The sequence below is a fragment of the Mastigoproctus giganteus genome, chromosome 1 (genome assembly GCF_048544385.1).
Source record: "Mastigoproctus giganteus isolate SK-2022 chromosome 1, ASM4854438v1, whole genome shotgun sequence".
In the NCBI taxonomy this organism is placed as follows: Eukaryota; Metazoa; Arthropoda; class Arachnida; order Uropygi; family Thelyphonidae; genus Mastigoproctus; species Mastigoproctus giganteus.
Window position 1 is genome coordinate 30,540,882 of NC_143575.1, and position 23,903 is coordinate 30,564,784.

The 23,903-nt window shown below is 37.1% G+C and overlaps 1 protein-coding gene across 3 annotated transcripts in view; it reads left to right on the forward strand.

The window, feature by feature from the left end:
• Positions 1 to 23,903, forward strand: part of LOC150090678 (kinesin heavy chain-like) — a 400,102-nt gene that overhangs the window by 305,748 nt on the left and 70,451 nt on the right. For all 3 annotated transcript variants that reach the window (XM_090372178.1, XM_090372181.1, XM_090372188.1), the window contains exons 21-23: positions 5,188 to 5,364; positions 5,635 to 5,771; positions 19,998 to 20,077. In XM_090372178.1, coding sequence (XP_090228304.1) covers positions 5,188 to 5,364; positions 5,635 to 5,771; positions 19,998 to 20,077 — 394 coding nt within the window. The remainder of the gene's footprint in view (positions 1 to 5,187; positions 5,365 to 5,634; positions 5,772 to 19,997; positions 20,078 to 23,903) is intronic.

Sequence of the window (23,903 nt, forward strand, 5' to 3'; positions counted from 1 at the left end):
ATTTTTGTACCAACTAAGAAATACTGTTCAAGATTTTTAAATGGATGTCAGATGAACTAATGAGGTCTGTGTCAATGAAGAAAAATGTATGTGATGTATATAAATTATCAGGCGACACAGAAGCCTATTGTAGATAAAAGCTAGTCTGTAATCAAGTCACAAAGGCGGTTAGGCAAGTGAAGGCTGATTACAAGAAATCCTTGGCAAAGGATGCAAAGAAAAACAACAAAGCAGTACAGGTATCTTTACTTATGTAAACTGCCGACCGGGCTAGCCAGGTGGGTAAAGTGCCTGCCTGGCAACCCATAGGTCGCGGGTTCGAATCCCTCAGTGGCTTGGATCAGAGTAAAATGCAAAAACTTTGGGAGGTGCATTATGGCCACAAAAGCCGATGTGCCAACAACTCACAAAAAAAAAAAAAAAAAAAAAAACTTATGTAAACTCTAGAAGGAAGGGGATAGATCAGATTTGGTCCTCTTGATATTGATGGTTCGACTGTTGATAATCCTGCTCAGATAGCTGGCAAACTGAACAAGTATTTTGCATCTACATTCACCCATGAGGAATTCTGTAAGAAAGGGCAGGACAGAAGCTTAATAAACTGTAATAGGGAGCTAAATGATTTTGTAATAACAGAGAGCAGAGTGGAGGAAAAATTGTTGAAGTTAAACTTAAAAAATCACCTGTAGCAGATGGAATCTATCCAGTTATTTTGAAGGAGGCAGCAAGGGAAGTAAGAAACCCTTAGCCATAATTATGAGAGCATCCTTAGATTCAGTGGAGGTCACCATGGACTGGAGAGTGCAAATGTATCCCCAATTCACAAAGGAGGATCAAAGGGTGACATGAGAAATTACAGACCTGTTAGTTTAACTTCTGCTCCAGGGAAAATAATGGAGTCGCTGGTTAAAGATGTATTGCAGAATCATCTAGACAAGACTGCAGTAATAATTCAGATACAGCATGGATTTGTTAAGAGAAAGTCTTGTCTGACAAATTTCATTGGTTACTCTGATGTGGTTACAAAGGAACTGGGTGCAAAAAATAATTTTGATATCATATACTTGGATTTCAGGAAAGCTTTTGATACTGTTGTGCATGGAAGACAACTGTAAAAATTGGAGCAGTATGGTATTAAGGGCAAGTTGTTACAATGGATAAAAGGGTGGTTGAGTGGGAGAAGACAGAGTGGTAATCAATGGATGCTACTCTTCATGGACTAATGTAAACTTTGTGGACTATTAGTGGAAGTCCCCAGAGTTCGGTGTTAGGCCCACTTATTTTGTATATTTATTAACGATATTGATGAAGGCATATCAGGCTTAATGTCCAAGTGTGCAGATGATACAAAGATTGGCAGGGCTGTTAATGACAGTAAAGACAGTATGCTAGTTCAACTGGATCTAGAAAAGTTAGGCATATGGGCTGAGAAGTGGCAAGTGTAGTTTAACATTGACAAATGCAAAGTGCTGCATATGGGTAGCAGTAACCCAAAAGAAACGTACCAACTGTATGGTATTACACTCAGGGAAGTGGAGAATGAAAAAGACCTGGGAGTAATTGTGCAGTCAGATATGAAGTTCTCTGAGCAGTGCAGTTGGGCTGCCAGAGCAGGTCAATGGAGTCTTGTCAATGATATTTAGGAGTTTTCTAGCAGAGACAAGGATGTTTGTTTATTTGGTTTTTAGGAGCATTAGCAACTAAGGCCATATTACTCTGGGGATATGCGGTGGTCATTCTCTGACCTTTCCGCATCCTCCATAATTGGTGCTCATGGGCTCGAACTCTGGTTTAATCAAGAAGCGTGTGCTACACACTGTTGCTCCTGCCCACCTGGCTATGGAGGCAGCTGACAAGGATGTGATTATACACTAGTATAAGGCACACCTTGAGTACTGAGTATAGGTCTTGGATATTACGTTCTTAGCGTTTTTTCACCAACCTTTCATGGAGTAAAATAAAATTAAAACAAAACAAATCTTGATAACTATATTTACAATAACCTGTATTTACAAAATTAATATATGTATTATAATATTAAAAGTATTAAAACACAAGATTAAAATGCATTAAAATATACTAAGTTAAAAGCGATAAAATCCCGTAGCTTTCAAAGGCTCCAGCCTTCTTCTTCAGCAGTATGGTTTTTGATAACATTATATATAAGCAGGTTAATGGTACAGCTATGGGCTCCCCCATTAGCGCAATTATAGCAAATCTAGCTATGGAGGAGCTCGAGACCAGAATATTTAATGCTAGTGTTCTCCCTATGCGCCCCTGGAAAAGGTATGTGGATGATACGTTTACATTTGTTCGGAAGGGGAGTGAAGATCATGTGTTGAATATCTTAAATGGCTTCTCCCAATTCATACAATTTACATCGGAAGTTGAAGATGGAGGAGTTCTGCCGTTCCTGGATGTGTTGGTCTGTAGGGAAGACCAGCAGTTAAAGACGAAAGTTTTTAGAAAAACGATGTGTAAAGGGCAATATACGCATTATAATTCAGCCCTGACCAGCCATCATAGGAACAGTGTGATAAGAACGTTAATTAATAGAGCGAAATCATATTGCAGTAACTCCGATGATAGGAAAGCAGAGTATGAACGTGTCACAGCGGATCTTGCTAAATGTGGTTACCCCCAGAGGATTATAGATAAATTTATTAATGAAAATCAGAGGAGAGATGAATCTTTTATACCAGTATCTACTGCATACATTCCCTATTATCCGGGCTTGAAGGATTATATAACTAGAGTATTAAGAAAATATCAGACACGCTGTGTGCAGCTTCCGGGACGAAGACTGCGCACAGTTGTGTCTCAAGTTAAGGACCCCATTCAAAAAGAGGATGCTAGTGGGGTCGTATATAATATTAGATGCCCGGACTGTGGGGAATGTTATGTAGGGGAGACAAAACGTCGTCTCAAAGATCGTCTGGGGGAACACAAAAAAGCAAAAAAAAAAAAAAAAAAAAAAAAGCAATAAGAAATGCGGAATATGACAAGTCCGCCGTGGCCGAACATTTTTGGGAGAAGCAGCACCAGATCTCCCCAGACGATGCCACTATCACCGATCGAGCGCATAGGTTCTGGGACCGTAAGTGGCTCGAGAGTTTGCGGATCAGCTCTACAACCAACATTAATAGGGATAGGGGTGTACGGATTCACCCCCTTTTAGAGACTATTATTCTAAAGGATGAACGGTTCCGTACGACTTCCGTTCGAGCCACTTCTGGTTCCACAATGCAAGAGAGCGGAACACGTGAGAATGGAAACATGTGATGCCTACCATTACCCTGCTGATATTTAAAGGTGTACTGAATAATAGAGAGTACTGCTGAAGAAGAAGGCTGGAGCCTTTGAAAGCTACGGGATTTTATCGCTTTTAACTTAGTATATTTTAATGCATTTTAATCTTGTGTTTTAATACTTTTAATATTATAATACGTATATTAATTTTGTAAATACAGGTTATTGTAAATATAGTTATCAAGATTTGTTTTATTTTATTTTAATTTTATTTTACTCCATGAAAGGTTGGTGAAAAAACGCTAAGAACGTAATATGAATATACCCAACCTCAGAGGCCTATTTGAGGAGTTATAGGTCTTGGAGGCCTCATTTTAGGAAGGATGTAGAGTTTCTAGAAAGAGTACAAAAAAAGGGCAACAAGATTGGTGAGAGGAACAAAGGGGTGCTCTTACCATGAAAGGCTTAAAATCTGCAAGTTGCAGCATCTGGAGACTAGGCTCTTTCGAGGTGATCTGATTGAGGTGTATATGGTTTGAGCAGGCCCAATGCTGATGGGATTCTTCTGTTTCTCAGGTTCATAATCTGAGGAAGCAGATTCTTCCGCTTGCTCAGATTATGAACCTGATATATAGATTCAAATTGAGAAAAGAGAAAAGGGGCATAAATTCAAATTGAGAAAAGACAGTTGCAGAATAGATGTGCAGCAGTTTGCCTTTAGCTTGTGGGCAGTTGATTTCTGGAACAGACTTCCATCTGTTATTGAAGTTGATAGCTTAAATGAATTTAAGGTTGAACTAGACAAACATTTGGAGTAACTGGATGGGTAAAATGGGAAGGTATTTTTTTTTTGACTGATGCTGTTATAAGCTTGCTTTCTTGCATCATATGCCTCAACCATTGTTCATGCTCTAAATTCTTGATTTAGAGCATCAGCAAGGGTTGAGATTGGTTTAGAACATCAACAATGTGTAATCTGATTACTATGCTACTTTTCCAAGTATGCTTTGGTCACTTGAAGTGAGCTTCCATTTTATGATAGCATCACCAACTATGGTGCCTCCGTAGCCAGGTGGGAAGGAGCCGCAGTGCGTAGCATACGCTTCTTGATTAGATTGGGGTTCGAGCCCGTCACCACTAAATATGGAGGATGCGGAAAGGTCAAGGAATGACCACCGCATATCCCGGAGCAATATGGCCTTAGTTGTTAATGCTCCTAAAAACCAAATAACAAACAATCACCAACTTTAGATGCAATTAACCAGGGACTGGTGACAATTTCCACCATATGAGCTGCTTAAAATGTCTAGGGTCTCGAGAATAACCCATCAATTTTTTTTTTTGTTTTTTTTTATATAAATTTATCTGTATTTTAGATAAAAATATACTGATTGTAGAATTATTATAATTTTTTTTATTAAAAATAACATTAAGTAGGTACATAAATTTGAAGTAATTAATGAGATTTCTATAATTGGTGGTGTCCATATCATTTATATCATTTTCTTCAGAATGGTTTTGGCTTGTATAATAGCAAAACCCAAACCGCCCTGTGAATTGCTGTTATTGATTGGAACTCAGTTTATTGGGTGTATTTTTTTTTCTAATTTCAACCACAAATATGTTATTACTCAGAAAATTTAATATGAGTGATTTGTTAATAAATTATAAAGATCTGTAATGTAAAGTAATCTACTGTAACAGTAAAATATTAAATTTTAAAATTGTATGTTGTTACATTTATAGGCTGTTTGGATAGTGTTCTGGCTGCAGCTGTTTTGTAAGCAATAATTGCCCTCAATACTATCAGTGGTTTGGCCTTATTCCAATGTGAATTTAAATGAATTTTTTTTTTGTTTGTTTTCAGTTTGATAATTTTATGTTAAAATAGAATTAACACTGCATAAAATTGTTTTTGATTTTTTTTTGAATTTATAGGCAAAGGAACTGCAAACTCTGCATAACTTAAGAAAATTATTTGTCCAAGATCTGCAGAGCAGAGTTAAAAAGCCTGCTACAGATGACAGTGAAGATTCTGGTGGAAGCCTAGTTCAGAAACAAAAAATTGCATTCCTTGAAAGCAATTTAGATCAACTTACCAAAGTCCATAAACAGGTGAGAAACAGTTTGTCTTGTTTTGCATAAGTTTTTCTAATACTGATATTGATAATTACAGTTTTCTAAACTTCTTTGTAATTTTTTTACTATAATTTTGCAAAATTTTACAAGCTTGTATTGTCATTTCAAGCTTTTACTATTCTCAGTGCCAATCTGCATTTTGAAATATATCATATTGTTGTCTAGGACTAAAATATTTCTTGTGGCTGAGAAGAATGATTGTGATGAAATAAATTTAGTTTGATATTGTAATTATTTTTTAAATAGTTGGTTCGTGATAATGCTGACTTACGCTGTGAATTGCCGAAGATGGAAAAACGTCTTCGGGCTACTGTTGATAGAGTAAAAGCTCTAGAACAAGCATTGAAAGAAGCTAAAGAAAGTGCAATGAAGGATAGAAAGAGGTATGTAATCACATTAAGAAGTAAGCATAAGAATAGATATGAGGAGATCAAACAGAAATTAAAATATTTCTTTTCAAGAATTGAAATAAAGTGCAAGTGTCAAAAGCATGATACCAAAAATGTTTGAAGTATGAGGTTCAGTCAATAAGTATTTACACTCACCTAGAAATATTTGAGTTAGGGATTTGTAACTTGGCTGGCAATTTCATCCATCTTTTCCTTCTAGAACTACTCTTTTTTTTTGCAACTATGGATAAGTTCTTTTAGGCCTCTTGATTAAAACTTCACTTCGAGCAGAAAACCAGGCTTCCACTTCATTAATTACCTCCTCATCAGTCTGAAATCTCCTGCCCCGTAATGGTTTCTTCATATTAGGGAATTGGGAGAAGTCTGAAGATGAGAATAAGGTGGATGCTGCAGATTTTCAAAGCCACTCCTGATTTCAAAGTCTACTTAAGGGCAACCTTGCGCACAGGAGCATTGTCAGCTAGGAGGTGGACACCTTTGAATAGCTTCCCGAGTCTCTTCAGCTTGATGGCCTCTCTTAACTTTCCCAGGAAGTTTCTCTAGTACTCTCCAGTGATGCCATCCTTTTTGGGTGGTAATATGCAAGGATAATACTGTTAGAATCCTACAAGACTTAGAACATGACCTTGTTAGTTCAGTTTAACCCTGACTTTATTGTACTGGGGGTTGGTGAATGTTTCCATTTTTTGCTCATCTGTTTTGTTTCTGGGCATACCCAATATTCATCTATCATCACAATTCGGTCATAAAATCATCAACATTCTCTCCAGTTATGAATTAGAGAAAGCTCCAACTGTGTGGTAAATTGTGTTGAAAACAGTCTTTCCTGTGGAGCTTTTGAGGTGTCAACAACCTCGAGCTGCCACCTTAGCCATGTGCAGGAACTCATACATTATGGTGCAGACAGATCTATTGCTAATGTTCACTTCCTTTGCTATGAAATTTATAGTCACACATCTGTCTTCAAGTACTAGATGTTCCACTTTAGCCACAATGGTAAGGTCTATGGCTGAAATGGGTCTTCCCTCTCTTGGATTATTGTACATGCTGTTTTTTAACCTGAACTGACTTTTTAAGTTTTTCAGTCTCATATGTGGGGATCCTCCCTGTATACAGCTTTCATCTACTCATGGATTTGTTTTGTTTCATCTACCTTGCAAATGAAGACATTTTATAATGGACCAGACCAACTTTCTCCAGCATACCACCTCTCATTGTATTCAGTAGCAAATGGATTTAAAAAACAAATAAATATACATTTAACTTATGAGACTTAGTTGTGTGTGTGTGTGTGTGTGTGTGTGTGTGTGTGTGTGTGTGTGTGTGTGTGTGTGTGTGTGTGTGTGTGTGTGTGTGTGTGTGTGTGTGTGTGTGTGTGTGTGTGTTATCATATCCCTGACTCAGATATTTCTAGGTGAGAGTAAACTTAATTGACTGCCCCTCATATGTTTTTGAGGGGCAGTCACAACAATTTGTGTTGAAAATTATGCCGAATATTCTTTCTAATACAGAGGAGAGGAGATGACCTGCTTTGTCAACTCACTAAGGTATTTACAGTGAAAATTATTATTGGGTTGGGTAATTATTGTCATTTAAGATGTTAAGAATGTTATTAATTGAAGTTTATATTATATAGTAAATTCCCATTATAGGTCTCTCTTGGAAACCAGCCCTAAAGAACAGTATAAGCAAATATCTCCTGTTGTCTATTGTGGTAGATAACATTATTTTTTTTTTTTTGGCTGCAATCTGTAGGAAGGAGGCAGTGATTTATGTTACTGCACACTTAATGTACTACATGCTTGCTTTTTTTTTTTTTTTTTGACATCTTCAATATTCTTTATGTGCTATTAAAAAGAATGAAAAAATTTTAAAAAAAATTTCATTAAATTAAAGTACTTGTATTTATGGTATTGTTTAGTGCAATTACATCATTACTACCTCTTGAATTTTAAAACAAACCGAAGTTTTTATGTTAGGTATCATTATCATCTCATATTGTGAATGTATGTCCTACATGAGTTGCCTGCCTCTTATACTTAAAATAAGCAACACTTCCCCATTAGACAAGTTGATTGTTACTTATTCTCAGTTGATTGCTGCCACCCAAAATGGCACTGTTTCAAAGCTATTTTGCCTCTCATCGGTTGGTTGGTAGGTAGGTATCCAGAGGTATAACAGCTGACGATCCTGTTGTGACTTATCTAATTTTTTTATTATGTAAATGAGTAGGCAATTCCTTTGAATTTCACTGCGTCAAATTCAAAACCATTGACTGAAATGCTTTGTTATATACTGTATATGAGTAAAAGTGATGTAGAATTTGACTGATTTGAACTAGTGCTGAACTATCTGTGTTTCACTTAAATAATAACAACAACATACTACAGATCCTGTAATATGGATTTACACATATGCATGCACCACATATGTAAATGTAATATGCAGTACTCCATATATCTCCTTGAAAAGTTTAATGTCAACAGTGAGAATGAAACGTTCATGTTCTAGATTTTCTCTTGTGTGAAATGTCACTGGCTTCTCTTTTCAAAGTTCTGAAATAATTTCTGAGTGCAGGTATCCATTTATTCTGATATCTTTTCTCTATGGCTATAATGCCCTGGTGAAAATGATCATCACAGCTTCCAAGTTTTTGGAAAAGAAATCCAAATGAAATCCAAGAGTTGTATTATTAATGGCATATTTCAGTTCAAGTCTTTTTAAGTATATTGTGTTCACCACTTCTTGTAATTATGTGCTGTGTTCTTTCCAAGAAAATTATGCACAGCACATTTAAAAGCATCTCAAGCAGTTTTTTTCATTTGCAGTTAAACTGCATCAAATTGCATATTATTCATGAGCTCTTATTTGAGGTTCTACAGATGTGCTCATTAAATTTGGCCAATGTTAAATCAAAATTTCTATGCATTGTTAATACATGGGAATTTTTATTTAATGTTCTGAAACTAGTTCTGTTACTGTTCATTCCTTTCACAAAGTTTTTCTTAAGACAGTTTTCTTTATGGTAATAACAAGCATCATTTTGTGATTATATTGCATCAAATATTTTCACCTTTTTTTGGGTTTACAAGTTGTTTTTCACCTTCTTAAAGAGTGCCTTTTGGGTAATGCTTAACTACACAGTCTTGAATTGAGTGGCAATTCCTCTCACAACTATTCCATTCATGACATAAGCAGCAATATTTTAATGTAGCATAGCTGAGTACCCATCACCATCATGGGTGTAATTTTCAGGTTTGACACAAATACTCACTGGTATTCTTCATATTTTATACACTTCAAAAGGTATTCCATATAATTCTTTAATCAAGCCACCATGAGCAACAGGAATGGACAGTAATCTATTTTCATTGTGAAGAAGGTTACCTTCAGATTCAAGTTAGACATGTCAACAAGTGTGTTATATTCATAATCAACCCAAAGGTCGCGGGTTTGAATCCCGCCTTGGGCTTGGATCAAAGTACTGCAAAAACCTTGGGAGGTGCATTATGGTCACAGCAGCCGATGCGCCAACAACTACCAAAAAAAAAAAAAAAAATTCATAATCAAGGATATTCATGAGATCATTAACATCATTGTAGCAAGTGAGGTTGTTGTCATCATCATCAATACTGAAAAATTCCAGTAACTTTTCTCAGTTACAGTAAACTGTAACTAAATGCAACAAGGTATATTCATACCTTGTTGCATTTAGGATTGATCCTAGGAATTATGACACATTTTAACAAAAAATGTTGTTTAACAAGATTGTGCACGTTGTCTAAATAATTAAATGTGGTTTGGTTAAAGGTATTTCAAAATCCAAATCAACTTCAGTACTTTCTGACAGATCACTTACTTCATTTTTATCCTCTTCTACATCATCCATTGGTTGTGTGTCTTGGAAACACCAGAAGACAGAAGACTTTTACAGTGTGGAATGGATAATGTAGTACAGGAAAGATTGAGATCAAGATTTTTTTTTTTTAATGAAAATCATTATATTTGTCCAAACAGAAGCAACAGTGTGGAATATAATGTCTCAGATTCTATCAAACCATGGGAATGGCCAAAGGCATAGCAGAGCAAGAACCACTTAACCATTGCATTAGATTTACTACACAACTTACACAGCAAATATCAGGAAAACATCGATTATCTGAATCTCCTATGGCATATGTAAATACTGTGTATGACTTTTTTTCTTTCATTAAAGCAGACATGTTTCTTTTTTGTTTCTTCATGAACTTGCCACAGATATAATAGAAGTTATCCAGCTTGTTGACATAAGTGAGTGCCATATAAGTGACTTTATTTTCAAAGAAAGAAATCAGATAAGGTCAGAACTGAATGGTTTCATATGAACTTAACTGAATAAACTCACTGATGCTGTATTACCAACAACAGAATGAAGAGCTGTAATCAACAGTTTTACAGCACATACTAACTGTAATTATACATATATGCAAAATAGAGTGCAGCACCTTCCACTACATTTAACTTTGGTATTATGCTACTATCTCTCAGATGGATAACCCTTTCAGCATCATTTTGTGATTGTATTACATGAAATATCTGCAAAACTGTGTGTGGAAAAAGAAAACCAACTAGTTTTAGATTCAGTGGTCAAATCTCTGTATCAGAGTGGCCAACTTATGACATTGGCCATTTGTGGCTCGTACAGTTGTTCTCAGTGGCTTCTTGATTTAGAAAAAAATGTAAAAAATCTATACATCCACTTTAAAAAAAAAATCAAACAAATATAAACATATACAGTTAGCCTTTCTGTGGTGCATATGTATACCTTATTTTCATATATGGGCTCTAGATCTGAGAGAATGTCTCAGATATAGTGCCCATACATGAAATTTTCATGTATGGGCTCTCTAACTGGCATATCTGAAAGAATATCTGTAACAACCTCAGAGTTGGTCCCTGAGGTTTCCACAGACATTCTCTCAGATATGCTTGGCAAGTTGTACTTGCTGCCTGGGAGTCTAAAATACTGATGGAACTGATATTCGGGTCACACTCAAGTCAAGTGGACCCAATTTCGGCAAAGTCTGGACGGTCTGTGACAGCCAAATCCACTGCATGCACCTTCACGATGGTGGGACGGTTAGTAAACCTGGGTATAACCACCATGCACAATCACACTATGGGTGACCACCCAGGTGTGAACTAACGTATGCAGGGTTCGAGTTGTGGTGTCCACACCACATGGAGGAATGCAGCCCCCTCTGTGTTAAGAGGCAATACTAGGTGGTAGATGACTCTCAACCAGTGCAATGCCACCACTTTCCTTATTGGAGGCTTGAAGTGGTGGAACCCATGTTTAGTCTCCAGAGCTAAGTTCCGGTCAACCCTTCCCCATTTCTTCCATCATGCAGTATGACTAATGACTTTTGAGATTATGATGGACATCATGGCGAGATCTAATCTTCATTACATTTCGAGGGTACAGCTCTAAAACGGTGTTTGCAGGCCGGCCGCTAATTAGTACACCGGACCGAATCTATTGGTAAAACTTTAGGTGGCTTCCAGATCAGCTAGCGTATAATCTTGCTACCTCTACTCTGCCAGATAATGACTGGTGGGAGTCCGAGTAGTGTGTATGCGGGGGGCATCGTCGAGGCCACATTATGTCAAGGATCTGGGTATATTCTTACCACGTGTATGCCATATCCAAAAATTTCATTACTTCATACAGCATGTCCCCCCCCACACACTTTTTCTTACTATTGAATACACCTTGAATTGTCACACTAATAGAGTAAGCTTATCTGTGAAAAGATCTAAACTTCCCAAACACTTCTTAGTTCATTTCACAAATATACATGGTCTCAATTCTCAACGATGTCCATTTCCACTTGCAGTCTGCCAAACCCCATGTACCTTTTCTGACAGAATCTCAGTTATTGGTTGATTCAACTACAGCTTATCTCAGTTGCCCAAATTATTTGCTGTATGATTCCTTTCGCCTCAAAAGTGGTACTTATGCATATGTCGGTTCTGATATTGCCTGTCAGAGACTTAGTAATTTGGAATCTTCTCTTTTCGATCTTCTCTGGCTTAAAATCTCTCTACCTTTCTTTCAAATTCATCTGTTGTCTCTACCATTCTCCCAACTCCACTAATCACATGGAGCTCTTTGACTTCCTCTCTTTGCACCTTCACCTTCTCCAGCCCAATTCTCCTTGGTGATTTTAATGTTCACAACTCCAACTGACTTCAGTTTTCTAGTCAGACCGACCCAGCTGGTTGAGATGCTGAGGCTTTTGCAATTACTAATTACCTTGATTGTACAGCCAACACGCTTGATCTTTTTCTCACAAACAACCCATTTAAGTACACGGTCGAAGTGAGTGGTCCTTTAGGCACCTCAGATCACAACTTGGTGATTGTCTCTTCTCCAATGGAGCCTTTATCTCATGGCTATTCCCAACCTGGTGTTGTTTGGCATTATAAGAATGCAAAATGGGATGACCTGCGAGATTTCTTTTCTTTTCCTTAGTCAGACTACTGTTTCAAAACTTCTGATGTCAACGTTTGCTCAGATCGTGTCAGTGAAATTGTTCTTGTAGGAATGGAATCCTTTATCCCACACTCCACTTTAATATCTCATCCTTTATCTAAACCTTGGTTTTCAGATAATTATGCTAAGGCCGTTCAGGAGAAGAGTGTTGCATATTGTAATTGGCTTGTTTCCAACTCTTCAGGTTTATCTTCTGCCTAAACCTAAACTAAAACTGCACCTTTTCAATCGATTCTGGCTTTCAAATTGTTTTGCTGTGCCTGGGTGTTCACTGTCTTCCAGTGATTCTCTTCCATGGGCTAAATGCTTTATGCCACTGAAACACACATGCATGAGACAGACATATCTCTCCATACACTTGCTTCATCATTTGAAACGCTTCCATGGCACTTTTGCCCAGTCAAACACAACTTGATGTAATGTATGCTATTTGTTCCCTTGTTCCTCCACAACACAAACCCAGGAGAGACATGCAGTTCAGCTCACAATATGTTTTGAAATGGGGATTTTGGGGGGATTTTGTCGGCCTTTCGTCTTTTGAGTTTCAGTTTTCAGTTTTGTTCAGTGTCGTGTGAATGCACAATGTCTTCTCGTAAACATTTAATTGTCGGCCTTTCGTCTTTTGAGTTTCAGTTTTCAGTTTTGTTCAGTGTCGTCAGGATTTTGTCGGCTTCAGGATTTTGTCGGCCTTTCGTCTTTTGAGTTTCAGTTTTCAGTTTTGTTCAGTGTCGTGTGAAGTGCACAATGTCTTCTCGTAAACATTTAACTTTAAAAGAAAGTCTAACTCATTAATGCGTATGCTTGGCAAAAAAATAGCGTTCGCAATCTCGCTGCAAAATTCAAAATCGGGAAGACTCAGGTAAGTGACATCCTAAAGAAAAAAAATTAAATGCTCAAACAATTTTGGCAACATGTAAATGATCAGGTTCAAAAATCATTCCCGAAAACTGTTGGACTTCAAATTGACAATGTTACATATGAGTGGTTTTGTCGCGCACGTGCTAAAAAAAAATTCCCACTAATGGGCCTATTATTAGGGAAACGGCTTTGGAGGTTGCGAAATCTATGGGAGTAAATGAGTTCAAAGCTTCTGTGTGATGGCTAGACAAGTTCAAAATTCGGCATAAAATTTCTTGGAAAACCGTAAGTGGTGAAGGTGGATCTGTTGACTGGGGTTGTAACAGAGTGAACCGTCAAATTGGAAGATTTATGTCGTGATTTTGAAGCTAAGGATATTTACAACTGTGACGAAACAGGGTTGTTTTTTAAAGCTCTTCCTGAAAAAACAGAGTCTAAAAAACGAAAAGTGCCAGGGCGGAAAAATTTTTAAAGAACGCTTGACTATACTACTGTGTACAAATATGCTGGGAGACTTTGAACAACCTCTTGTTATAGGAAAACCACAAAATACTCGTTGTTTCAAGGGCATAAAGTTGAATCTTTTGAATGTTGACTGGAAGTCTAATAAAAAAGCGTGGATGACACGAGATATCATGAGTGAAGGGATAAGTCACTTTAACCAAAACATGATTTGTCAAAACAGAAAAATTACTCTTTTCATGGATAATGATGAATCTCACCCGCACATTGAATTGTATCATTCAAATTGTTTTTCTGCCACCAAACACATCTGCAGAGTGTCAGCCCTTGGATCAAGGGATAATAAAAAATTTTAAACTTCACTACAGAAAACGTGTTTTAAGACATCTCATTGCAAACATGAATGATGTAACATATGCGAGTGACCTTGGAAAGAAACTCAGCATCCTAGATGCGATTCAATGGATTTCCTCTTCAGTAAACGTAATTAGAAAACAAACTGTCGTGAACTGTTTTGTAAAGTCTGGCTTCTCAAACGCAAAAATTGAAGTTGTGAACAGCAATGTGGAGCACCAAGAAGAACAAGAACTTCAACATCTATTGATAATGTACGATACTTCCGCTACAAGTAACTCTGGCTACGCCGACTGGGCTAGCCGGGTGGGTAAAGTGCCTGCCTGGCAACCCAAAGGTTGCGGGTTCGATCATTCCCGCCTCGGACTTGGATCAAAGTACTGCAAAAACCTTGGGAGGTGCATTATTGCCACAGAAGCCTATGCGCCAACAACTACAAAAAAAAAAAAAAAAAAAAGACCCTGGCTACAAAGATATAGACTCAAACCTCACTACAGAAGATGGTGCTCTAGATATCAACGACATTATCATCGATATTTTTCAAGAAGTTCCTCATGAGGATGAAGAAATGGAAGGAGGTCATTCTGTCGAAGAACATATTAACGACGAACCACCGATGAAAATAGAAGAAGCGCTCATACAAATCAATCGTTTAAAAATGTTTTTCGCCGCTGAAGAAGATACTGAAGGACTTTCGATGGTTTCTTCACTCCAAACAAATGTTGAAAACAAAATTATCAGCCAGAAGAAGGTGCAGAAGAAAATAAGTGATTACTGTATGTATTTTTCTTAAGATAAAGTCATAATATGTATAGCACAATTGTATGTATATTATTTACAAAAATATTGTTCAAAATCTGTATATATTTTAATTTAATTTTACATTAAATGTTTAACGATTTTTCTTTCTTTCTTTCTTTTTTTTTCTCCCACAGACTTCTTGTTAGCGGACACTTCTCTTTAACGGACACATTTTCGTTCCCCATGGCTGTCCGTTAAAGGGAAGTTTCACTGTAGTTATATATTAAGTCCACACATAAAGAAACTTGGCAATAGCGAGGTGAGATAAATGGCCGATGGAGCAGGAGTAACCGTACCTGAACTTTGAGGGCAAAGCTGTGGTAGAATACTTAGAAATAGTTTCTCCTCCATCCTCAGATTGCCCTAATAATTTCAGAGAAATAAGAATAAAGAGTATCAGATAGCTTAAAGTCTGATGCAAGATATAAGGTAAAGCTTGGGTAAGCCTGGGATCACAAGCCCGTTCCTATAGTAGGACCCTGAGCTGAATTCAGTATATTAATTTCAGTAATGATTTCTTACCTTACTACTCATTTAAAAAAAAAAAATATATATATATATATATAGTAGTAATATTAAACTGTTAAGAAGCAAAATGAGCAGAAAAAGGAAAATAAAAGTTATCATATGTCTAATGCTCCAAAACATGCAATGCAGCAGTAAAGGAAGCAAAAAGATATAAATAATGTGTGGTTTGTAACATAAATAAAGTGTCTGTGAAAATGGAAATGAAAAATACACAAAGTGCCTGAACTAAGAGAAGTTAAAGGGATAGTAGAAACTGGAAGTGAAGTAGTGGCGAAAAAATGAAAGAATTTGAAAAACCTAGTACAAAAATGAACTGGGACTGAGGAAGCAAACAATGTACAAAAATAATTTTATACAAAGGGTACTAGGAAAGTTTTGCAATATGATGCAACAATGAATCACAGGAAGCTGCTTGTTGCTGCATGTTGAGACATGTTCATACGTGCATAGTAGCTGCCACGCCAAGTCGATGGGCTCAGTTATTCATTAGTAGTGAGAGTGTAAAGTGCTTGCGATGGCATCGTGGTCACGAAATGAGATAAGGACAGTTTTGCAGTATAATTTCATGCGTGGTTTAACCATAGACCAGTGCTTAGAAGAAATGACTCTTGCACTAGATGATGATTGTCCACATCGTACAACGATATTCAGGTGGTATAAAGAATTCCAAAGGGGAAATTTCACTCTGGAGGATTCTGAGAGGCTGGGAAGGCCACGAACGTCAGTTACGGAGGAAAACGTTACTGCTGTGAGGAAAATGCTTGACGAAAACAGGCGAGTGACCTACCAACAGATAGAGGATACTTTGGGCCTAAATGCACCAGCAATTCGTTCGATTCTGCAAGATCATTTGCACGTGAAGAAACTTTGTTCTCTCTGGGTGCCGCATCAACTGACTGAAGAGCAGATGACACGACGTGTGACTTGGTGCCGGGAGATGTTAAAAAAGTTTGATAAGGGACAATCTCGGTATGTGAACAACATCGTGACAGGTGACGAGACTTGGCTTTACTATTACGATCTGCCGACCAAGGCTCAAAACAAAGTTTGGGTCTTTGATGATGACGACACACCCGTAATTGTCAGAAAATCCCGATCTGTAAAGAAGAAAATGATAGCTCTATTTTTCAAATCGAGTGGAATTGTGGAACGTGTCGTTTTGGACACGCAGAAGACAGTCACAGCTAAGTGGTATACTGAACAATGCCTGCCTAAAGTCATTGGATCTATGAAGAACCTGCGGCCAAAGTCAAGAATGGACACCTGAATGGACAAGAATGTACCTCCATCACGATAATGCTCCAGCTCACCGCGCCAAAGCCTGCACTGAATATTTGACCACGACATGACTGAAACTTCTCGAGCACTTTCCCTACAGTCCAGACCTTGCTCCCTGCGACTTTGCACTGTTCCCGCATGTGAAAATGAAGCTAAAAGGGAGGCGGTTTTCCAGTGATGAGGACCTTCTACGGGCTTGGGACAACGAGTGTGCTTTACTCCCTAGTGAAACTTGGCAGAACTGGTTTAAAGATTGGTTTCGGAGGATGGAGAGGTGTATTGAATGTAGAGGAAATTACTTTGAAAAAATTAAATAAACAAAGCTGTATTGCAAAACTTTCCTAGTACCCTTTGTACAAATAAATAAAAAATAATAAATAACACTGTATTCAGATATGAGAGGACAAGTTTAGCAAGAGGTCGAATCAAGGGGTGACAAATATGCAAAATCTGAATACAGTATATGAAAAGATGATACATAGCCAGGAATTTAATTACTAATTACTTTTTACCGCTTCCGCACAGTACAAATATTGTATTAAATTTAAAAATTACGTGCGTCAGGACTACCTTGTCTATTAGTATTACGATAAAGGCCGCATATTTGCTCCCACCCTTTTTCTAATACTATAGACAAGTTTGGTAACACAGTACCTGATACATGGTCAGGAATTCCTGGCTTAGTTCAGGCACTTTGTGTATTTTTCATTTCCATTTTCAGACTTTATTTATGTTACAAACCACACATTATATATATGATGTGTTCATATTCTTTGTGGTTCAATAAAGATGGGCAATTCTTTATTGAACCACACACATGAGAGTGGTTCAATAAAGAATTGCCCTCACCTACTTCCACATATCGCAGAGTCATGATATTTTGTATGTAGCATCATACATATCTCTGTACTAAAGGTGTACAAATTTCAGCCCTGTGTCTTAATTTGTTTTTCTCTTACAGAGCTGAATGTGTGACAAAGTAGCATCATGGACAAAGTTGAAGCCAGAGCTGTAATCTAGTATCTGTTCTTGAAGGGGAAATCTCCTAGAGAAATCCACAAGGTGATGACTGCTGTATGTAAGGATGAAGCCCCATCCTATGGTATTGTGCATAGACAGTTTAGGTGTGGTCGGACATTGGTAGAATCTGAGCCCATTACAGGTCATCCCCATTCAGCCATTGATGACAGCACGATCAGAAAAGTGGAGTTGTTAATCATGGAAGATCTCTGGATATCTGTGCATGAATTGTCCCAGGAGGTGAAGTTAGTGTGGGCTCTGTTGAAACAGTCCTTCATGACCAACTCCATTTACAGAAATTGAGTGCAAGATGGATTCCCCAATTATTGACTGGTTTCCAGAAGGCTGATCAACAACAGAAATCACAAGAGTTGTTAGCCCTGTGCCAAAAAAGTGAGGAAGAGTTTTTCTCTCGTCTAATCTCTCAGGATGAAAGTTGAATACACCATTTTGATCCTGAAAGTAAAAAGCAGTCCATGGAATGACAAAATCAGTGTCCCCCCCCCCCCCCAAGAAGGCAAGGATCCAAGCATCAGCAGAAAACGTCTTGCTGACAGTGTTTTGGGATGAGAAAGGCGTAATAATGACTGGTAACCTGCCGGAAGGTAGAACAATTACAGGTGCCTATTATGCCAACTTACCCACAAAATTACGGGAGAAAATCAAAACATGTAGGTGTGGCATGCTGTCCGAAGGTGTGAGAATGCTTCAAGACAATGCCCTTGTTCACAGTTCTGAAATTGCAACAACTCAAAAGCAGCCACTTGTGGATATGAAATACTGCCCCATCCAGCCTACTCACCTGATCTTGCACCATCGGACTTCTTGTTTCCTTCCCTCAAATCATTTCTTCAGGGACCCACTTCCCTGACAATGAGACACTCATTTCTGCAACAGAGTCATGGTTCAAAGACCAACCTCACCACTTCTACAAAAACGGTATCTGTAGCCTCATCCATCGATGGGGAAAATGTGTAAATTTGCACGGTGGCTATGTAGAGAAGGACTAAACCTGTGACAAGAATCAACAGACTAGCACCTCAGCAGCTAGGTCGGGGTGATTCTTTATTGAACCATCCTCGTATATATATATATATGTAAAAAACAGTTTTTATGCTTATGTGCTGTCAAAGCATTATTATCCTTAAGCCCTTTTTACTTTAATTCTGGATAAATATTTAATTTTGCAGTGCATTTATTACTATGTTTCATATGTTTATTGAATATGTATTATATGTATTTTCATTCTCTCTCATGTGCACACGCATGCACGCACACACACACATGGGAATACTCTAATTGAATCGCACCTTATCTTTTGTATTGAATAGCCATAGTATTCATTATTTACATACACAGTAAAGCAGTACAATTGTCTCAGTGGATCTTATAGTGAAATGAATAGTTCACCTTTTTTTTTTTTTGTTGATATACTCCTTACAGTTCAGCCTTTTGTTGGCAACTGTAGTAATGCCCATTGCAATTTTCTTGAAGAATATTGTACCCCTATTCACTGATAAATTAATCCAAATGTATAACTTACACAAATAAATTTATCAAGATGGGTATTAAAAATTTATAGACAATATTTCAATAAATCCAATTTCATGTGCCAGCATGTCCCATGTTCCAGTTTAATATGCCAGATTTGTTAAATTGATGAGCTTTCTAAAAGCTCAAACCAAAAACCAAATTTTATAATTGAGCTTAGAGTGGCTTATGTATGCCATCACCCTGCTGCTTTTCACCTTGCCATACTTTGAGTTCGTAATTTAAGTATAGACTTGCCCCACTTGCCTTCCCCCACCCTTTCCCAACAGGTTTCTTCAGTTGTTTACATTGTTCCTACTACCAGTAACATTTTTCTATACTGTTTCTTGCTTTGTTTCTGTACTTTAGTTTAGAAGAGTTTTTTGTGTGTACATACACAATAATCTCTATATAATGGCTATGTTATGGGCAGGTACCTTGGGTAGTACCTCTGCTGTAGTCTCACAGTCAGAAGAGAGAGAAAGTTCATAGATATGTGATGCTGCTTATCAAATTACATTAGCAATGTTAATGTGCCTTTAAAAGCTTATGCCCTTGAAAAACTAAGATTTTAACAGCAAGGAAAAAAAAAAAATAAAAAAAAAATACAATATCACTCGGAGGCAGATTTATAAATTGCAAGCCCTGAACCTAATATCCATACTCAGGCCTCCCCAACATTTCATAATGCTATTATGAAGTGTTGGAGATAGAATATCAAGCTGACATCCTCTCCCCAACAAAATTGTACAACATAATTTTTCTATTATTATATGGGGTATATTTACATTTATTTAATTCATAGCATAATACTATGTTTTATTTCAAAATAGGTATCAAGCTGAAGTGGATCGAATTAAAGAGGCTGTGAGACAAAAGAAGATGGGTCGGAGAGGACATGCAGCCCAAATTGGTATGCTGAAATGTTTCTGTTGATAGCTTATATGCTGTTTTTCAGCACTTACCTAACCCAATATAAAGCCAGATTTTGAAATATGTCATTACTAAAATTCAGGTAGGGCAAATTGGAAAAATGAGAATTCAAAATGGACTTAACTCCAGAACAGGCATTCATGGCTTAATTTTAAACTATCATTAACTCATGAAAATACAGGCATACCTCGGTTAACGTTACCTCTGATAACGAAGCCTCGATATAATGAAGTCGGCAATTTCAAGCCCCATTTAACATAAAAAAATATTCCAATTTAAGACTAACGCCCGACAATCATTCGATTGGTGACTGACGGCGACTCGTTACGTATTCCCGAGTGCTCCCGAGCTGCGGGCGTGTCTGTTATAACAGTTTTTCGCGTCAATCGCATAATTTAGTTGTTGTTTACATGATTGATGTTGTTTCAGTGTGGCGCATTGCAATAATCGACGTAGGTTCTTTGTAGCATTACATAACGTAGATTTTGTAAATTTTAATAGAAATATTTTTGTTTTAGTTAATTAAAATGTCAGAATCAAAGAAAAGAAAAGCAATTTCTTTGGAAACTAAACTAAATATCGTACGACGTGTTGAAAGCGGCGAAAGAAAATCCAATGTGGCACATTCTTTAGGATTAGCGCAATCAACTTTAACAGCCATACTAAGTCAATCAGAAAAAATAAAACAGTCTGCTCAGAATTGTACAGATGTTACAGCGGCAAAATTAACTCGCTTAAGGAATCCAATTTTAGAAAAAATGGAGAAAATGTTAAGTTTGTGGATAGATGATATGTCACAACGTCATATGCCTTTAAGTCAAATTGTGGTTCAAGAAAAAGCATTATTTTTGTTTAATCACCTGAAATCTAAACAAACTGAAGAAATTACGGAAACCTTTAGGGCTTCTCGTGGTTGGTTCGAGAAATTTTAGAAAACGGGCCAGTGTAAAATTAACAGGAGAAGCTGCAAATAAGTTTCCAGAAAAACTAAAGGAAATAATTGAACGTGAAAATTTTCCACCAAATTTGGTGTTCAATGTTGACGAAAGCGGTTTGTTCTGGAAACGGCTACCAACAAAAAGCTTCATTTCTATTGAAAAAAAATCAGCTGCTGGGTTCAAAGCAGCCAAAGACCGTTTAACGTTACTCTTTGGATCAAATGCCTCTGGCGATTATAAATTAAAATTGTTATTAGTTTACCATTCAGAAAATCCGAGGGCGTTAAAAGGTAACATAAAAATGAATTTACCTGTAATATGGAAAGCAAATAGAAAAGCGTGGGTTACCAAGGAGTTATTTACTGATTGGTTTGTTAACCACTTTTGTCCTGGAGTAAAACGGTATTGTCAAAAAAAAACAACTTTGAAGAAAAAGCTCTTTTGTTGTTAGACAATGCTCCGGGACATCCTACTGATCTTAACACGTTGGACACATGCATTCCTGTCAAAGTTGTGTTTCTTCCAGCAAACACAACTTCCCTGATTCAACCATTGGATCAGGGAGTAATAGCATCATTTAAAGCGTATTATCTGCGTCGAATTTTAAGCAATTTACCTGAACTAGAGGATAAAGAGGAAATGACAGTTAAAACTTTTTGGAAAAACTACACCATTAGAAACGCAATTGAAAACATTGATAGTTCTTGGAAAGAAGTCACTAAGAAATGCTTAAATGGAGTTTGGCGCAAAATATGGCCAGAAGTTGTACTAGAAGAAGAAAATAACATCCAAGAAATTAGAAATGAAGTTATCCAGATGGCTCAATCAATAGGTTTCGAAAATGTCGATGAAGAGGATGTTAGAAATTTATTGAATGCAGAAGATGATGGTTTTTCAGTGGAAGATTTAGAAAACCTTGTTAGCAACGAAGACAAAGATAATGAAGACGAAGTTAAAGAAGTTCCTGCCGAAAAAGTGTTAACAACCAAAGATTTAAAAAGGTGCTTAAATGACATTGAAAACGTTTTAAATTTTTTTAGTGAAAATGATCCTGATTTAGGAAGAAGTGTTATAGTTAAGCGATCAGTGTTAAATGCAATAACTCCATATAGGCCATTGTTAAATGAAAGAGGAAAAAAAGCATAAACAATCAACTTTAACCTCATATTTTAAAATGTGATTTCACTTTGTATGTAAGTTGACTGTTTATTTAATAAAACTTTTCTTTGTTCGAAAAAAAGCTTTTCATTTTCTTTACGTAGGAACGTATCCCTATTCTGGCCATAGTATTTTTACATCTGAAAACGAAGTTTCGCTTAACGAAGTAATTTCGTGGAACGCATCCTATTCGTTAATCGAGGTATGCCTGTATTGTTATATACAGAGTGCTGTTATGGCCTTCTGAATGAACAAAAGCAGTTAATTGGTATTGTTTGTTACATATAAAAAGAATTATTTTCTTCAAATTTTCAAAATTGAAAATTTTCCTTCTCTTGGAGAAAAGATTCATCCTTACAGAATGTTCTTTCCACTTCAACTAAGGTGTGTCTTGGAGCATACTTAAAACATGACACATTTATAAGATTCATTTCATTTTTGGCAGAGTGTTCTCAGTAACTATATCGATCAATCAAAATAGTTTTAGATAAATATTAATTTAATCAGAAAACAACTTATTATTAACAGTAGCAAATGATGCAAGAAAGCAAGCATCAGCCAAAAAAAAAAAAAAAAAAAAACTTGTGCATGGAGATTGGTGTTTAAGGAATTGCCTGCAGATATTTTAGTAGTTTAAGCTGCACATGGTCAGGTTTCTCAAATGGGAAGATGGAATATAGTGGCTATTGTCAGTAAGACTATGGATAGTATTTCCATCCAGTGGAAGAAAGTAATCACTGTACAAGAGGAAAAGACTGGAAGAAAGAATATCAAGCTGACATCCTTGATATTCTTTGAGGAATACCAGCATTAGTTGAAAGTTAGAAGACCAAGAGCCATCTTCCATCACCCACAGTGTGAAAAGGGAGGAAAGTTACTACCCACTTGCAAAAAGAGATGAAAAGCCATGAATATGGGGAGCTTGTTTAGAAGACCCTTATGTCAAAAGCTTAGAATTTTCAGGAGTTTCCAAGTTCCCTGCCCAAGTTTCACCTAACTCTTACATCAACTATAGCATCAGCCAAAAAAAAAAAAAAAACCAGTTTACCCCAAGAATTTGTCTAGTTCTCCCTTGAATTTATTCAACCTATCCACTTCCACAACAAAAGTTGGAAGGCTGTTCCAACAATCAACCTGCTGGCTAAAGGCAGACTTCCACACGTCCTTCCCCAACTTGAATTTATGCTGCTTCATGTGTAGTCTCAGCAAGTGGAAGAATACCATTAACATTCAGCTTACTCAATCCGTTCAAAGTTTAAACACCTCAATCAGATCTCCCTGCAGATGCTTGGTCTTGAAATTTGCTGTAATTTGCAAAACTGAAGCCTTTCTAGGTAAGAGCACCCTTTTGTTCCCTTCACCAATCTGGTTGTCCTTCTCTGCACCTGTTCCAGCAATCTACAACCTTCCTAAATTGAGTCCTCCAAACCTGTATAGAGTACTAAAGATTGAGCGTAACAATGCCTTTGTACAAATAGATAATCACCTCCTTATCCCTGCTAGCAAAGTTTATGTATATCATTGACAAAACCCCATGTGTTATTCTGGCAGCATGTTTGCACTACTCAGAGAATTTCATGTCTGACTGCACAATTACCCACGGGTCTTTTTCATTCTCCATTACCCTGAGCGTAGTACCACACAGTTGATAAGTTACTCCAGAATTACTGCTACCCATGTGCAGTACCTTACATTTGTCATTGTTAAACT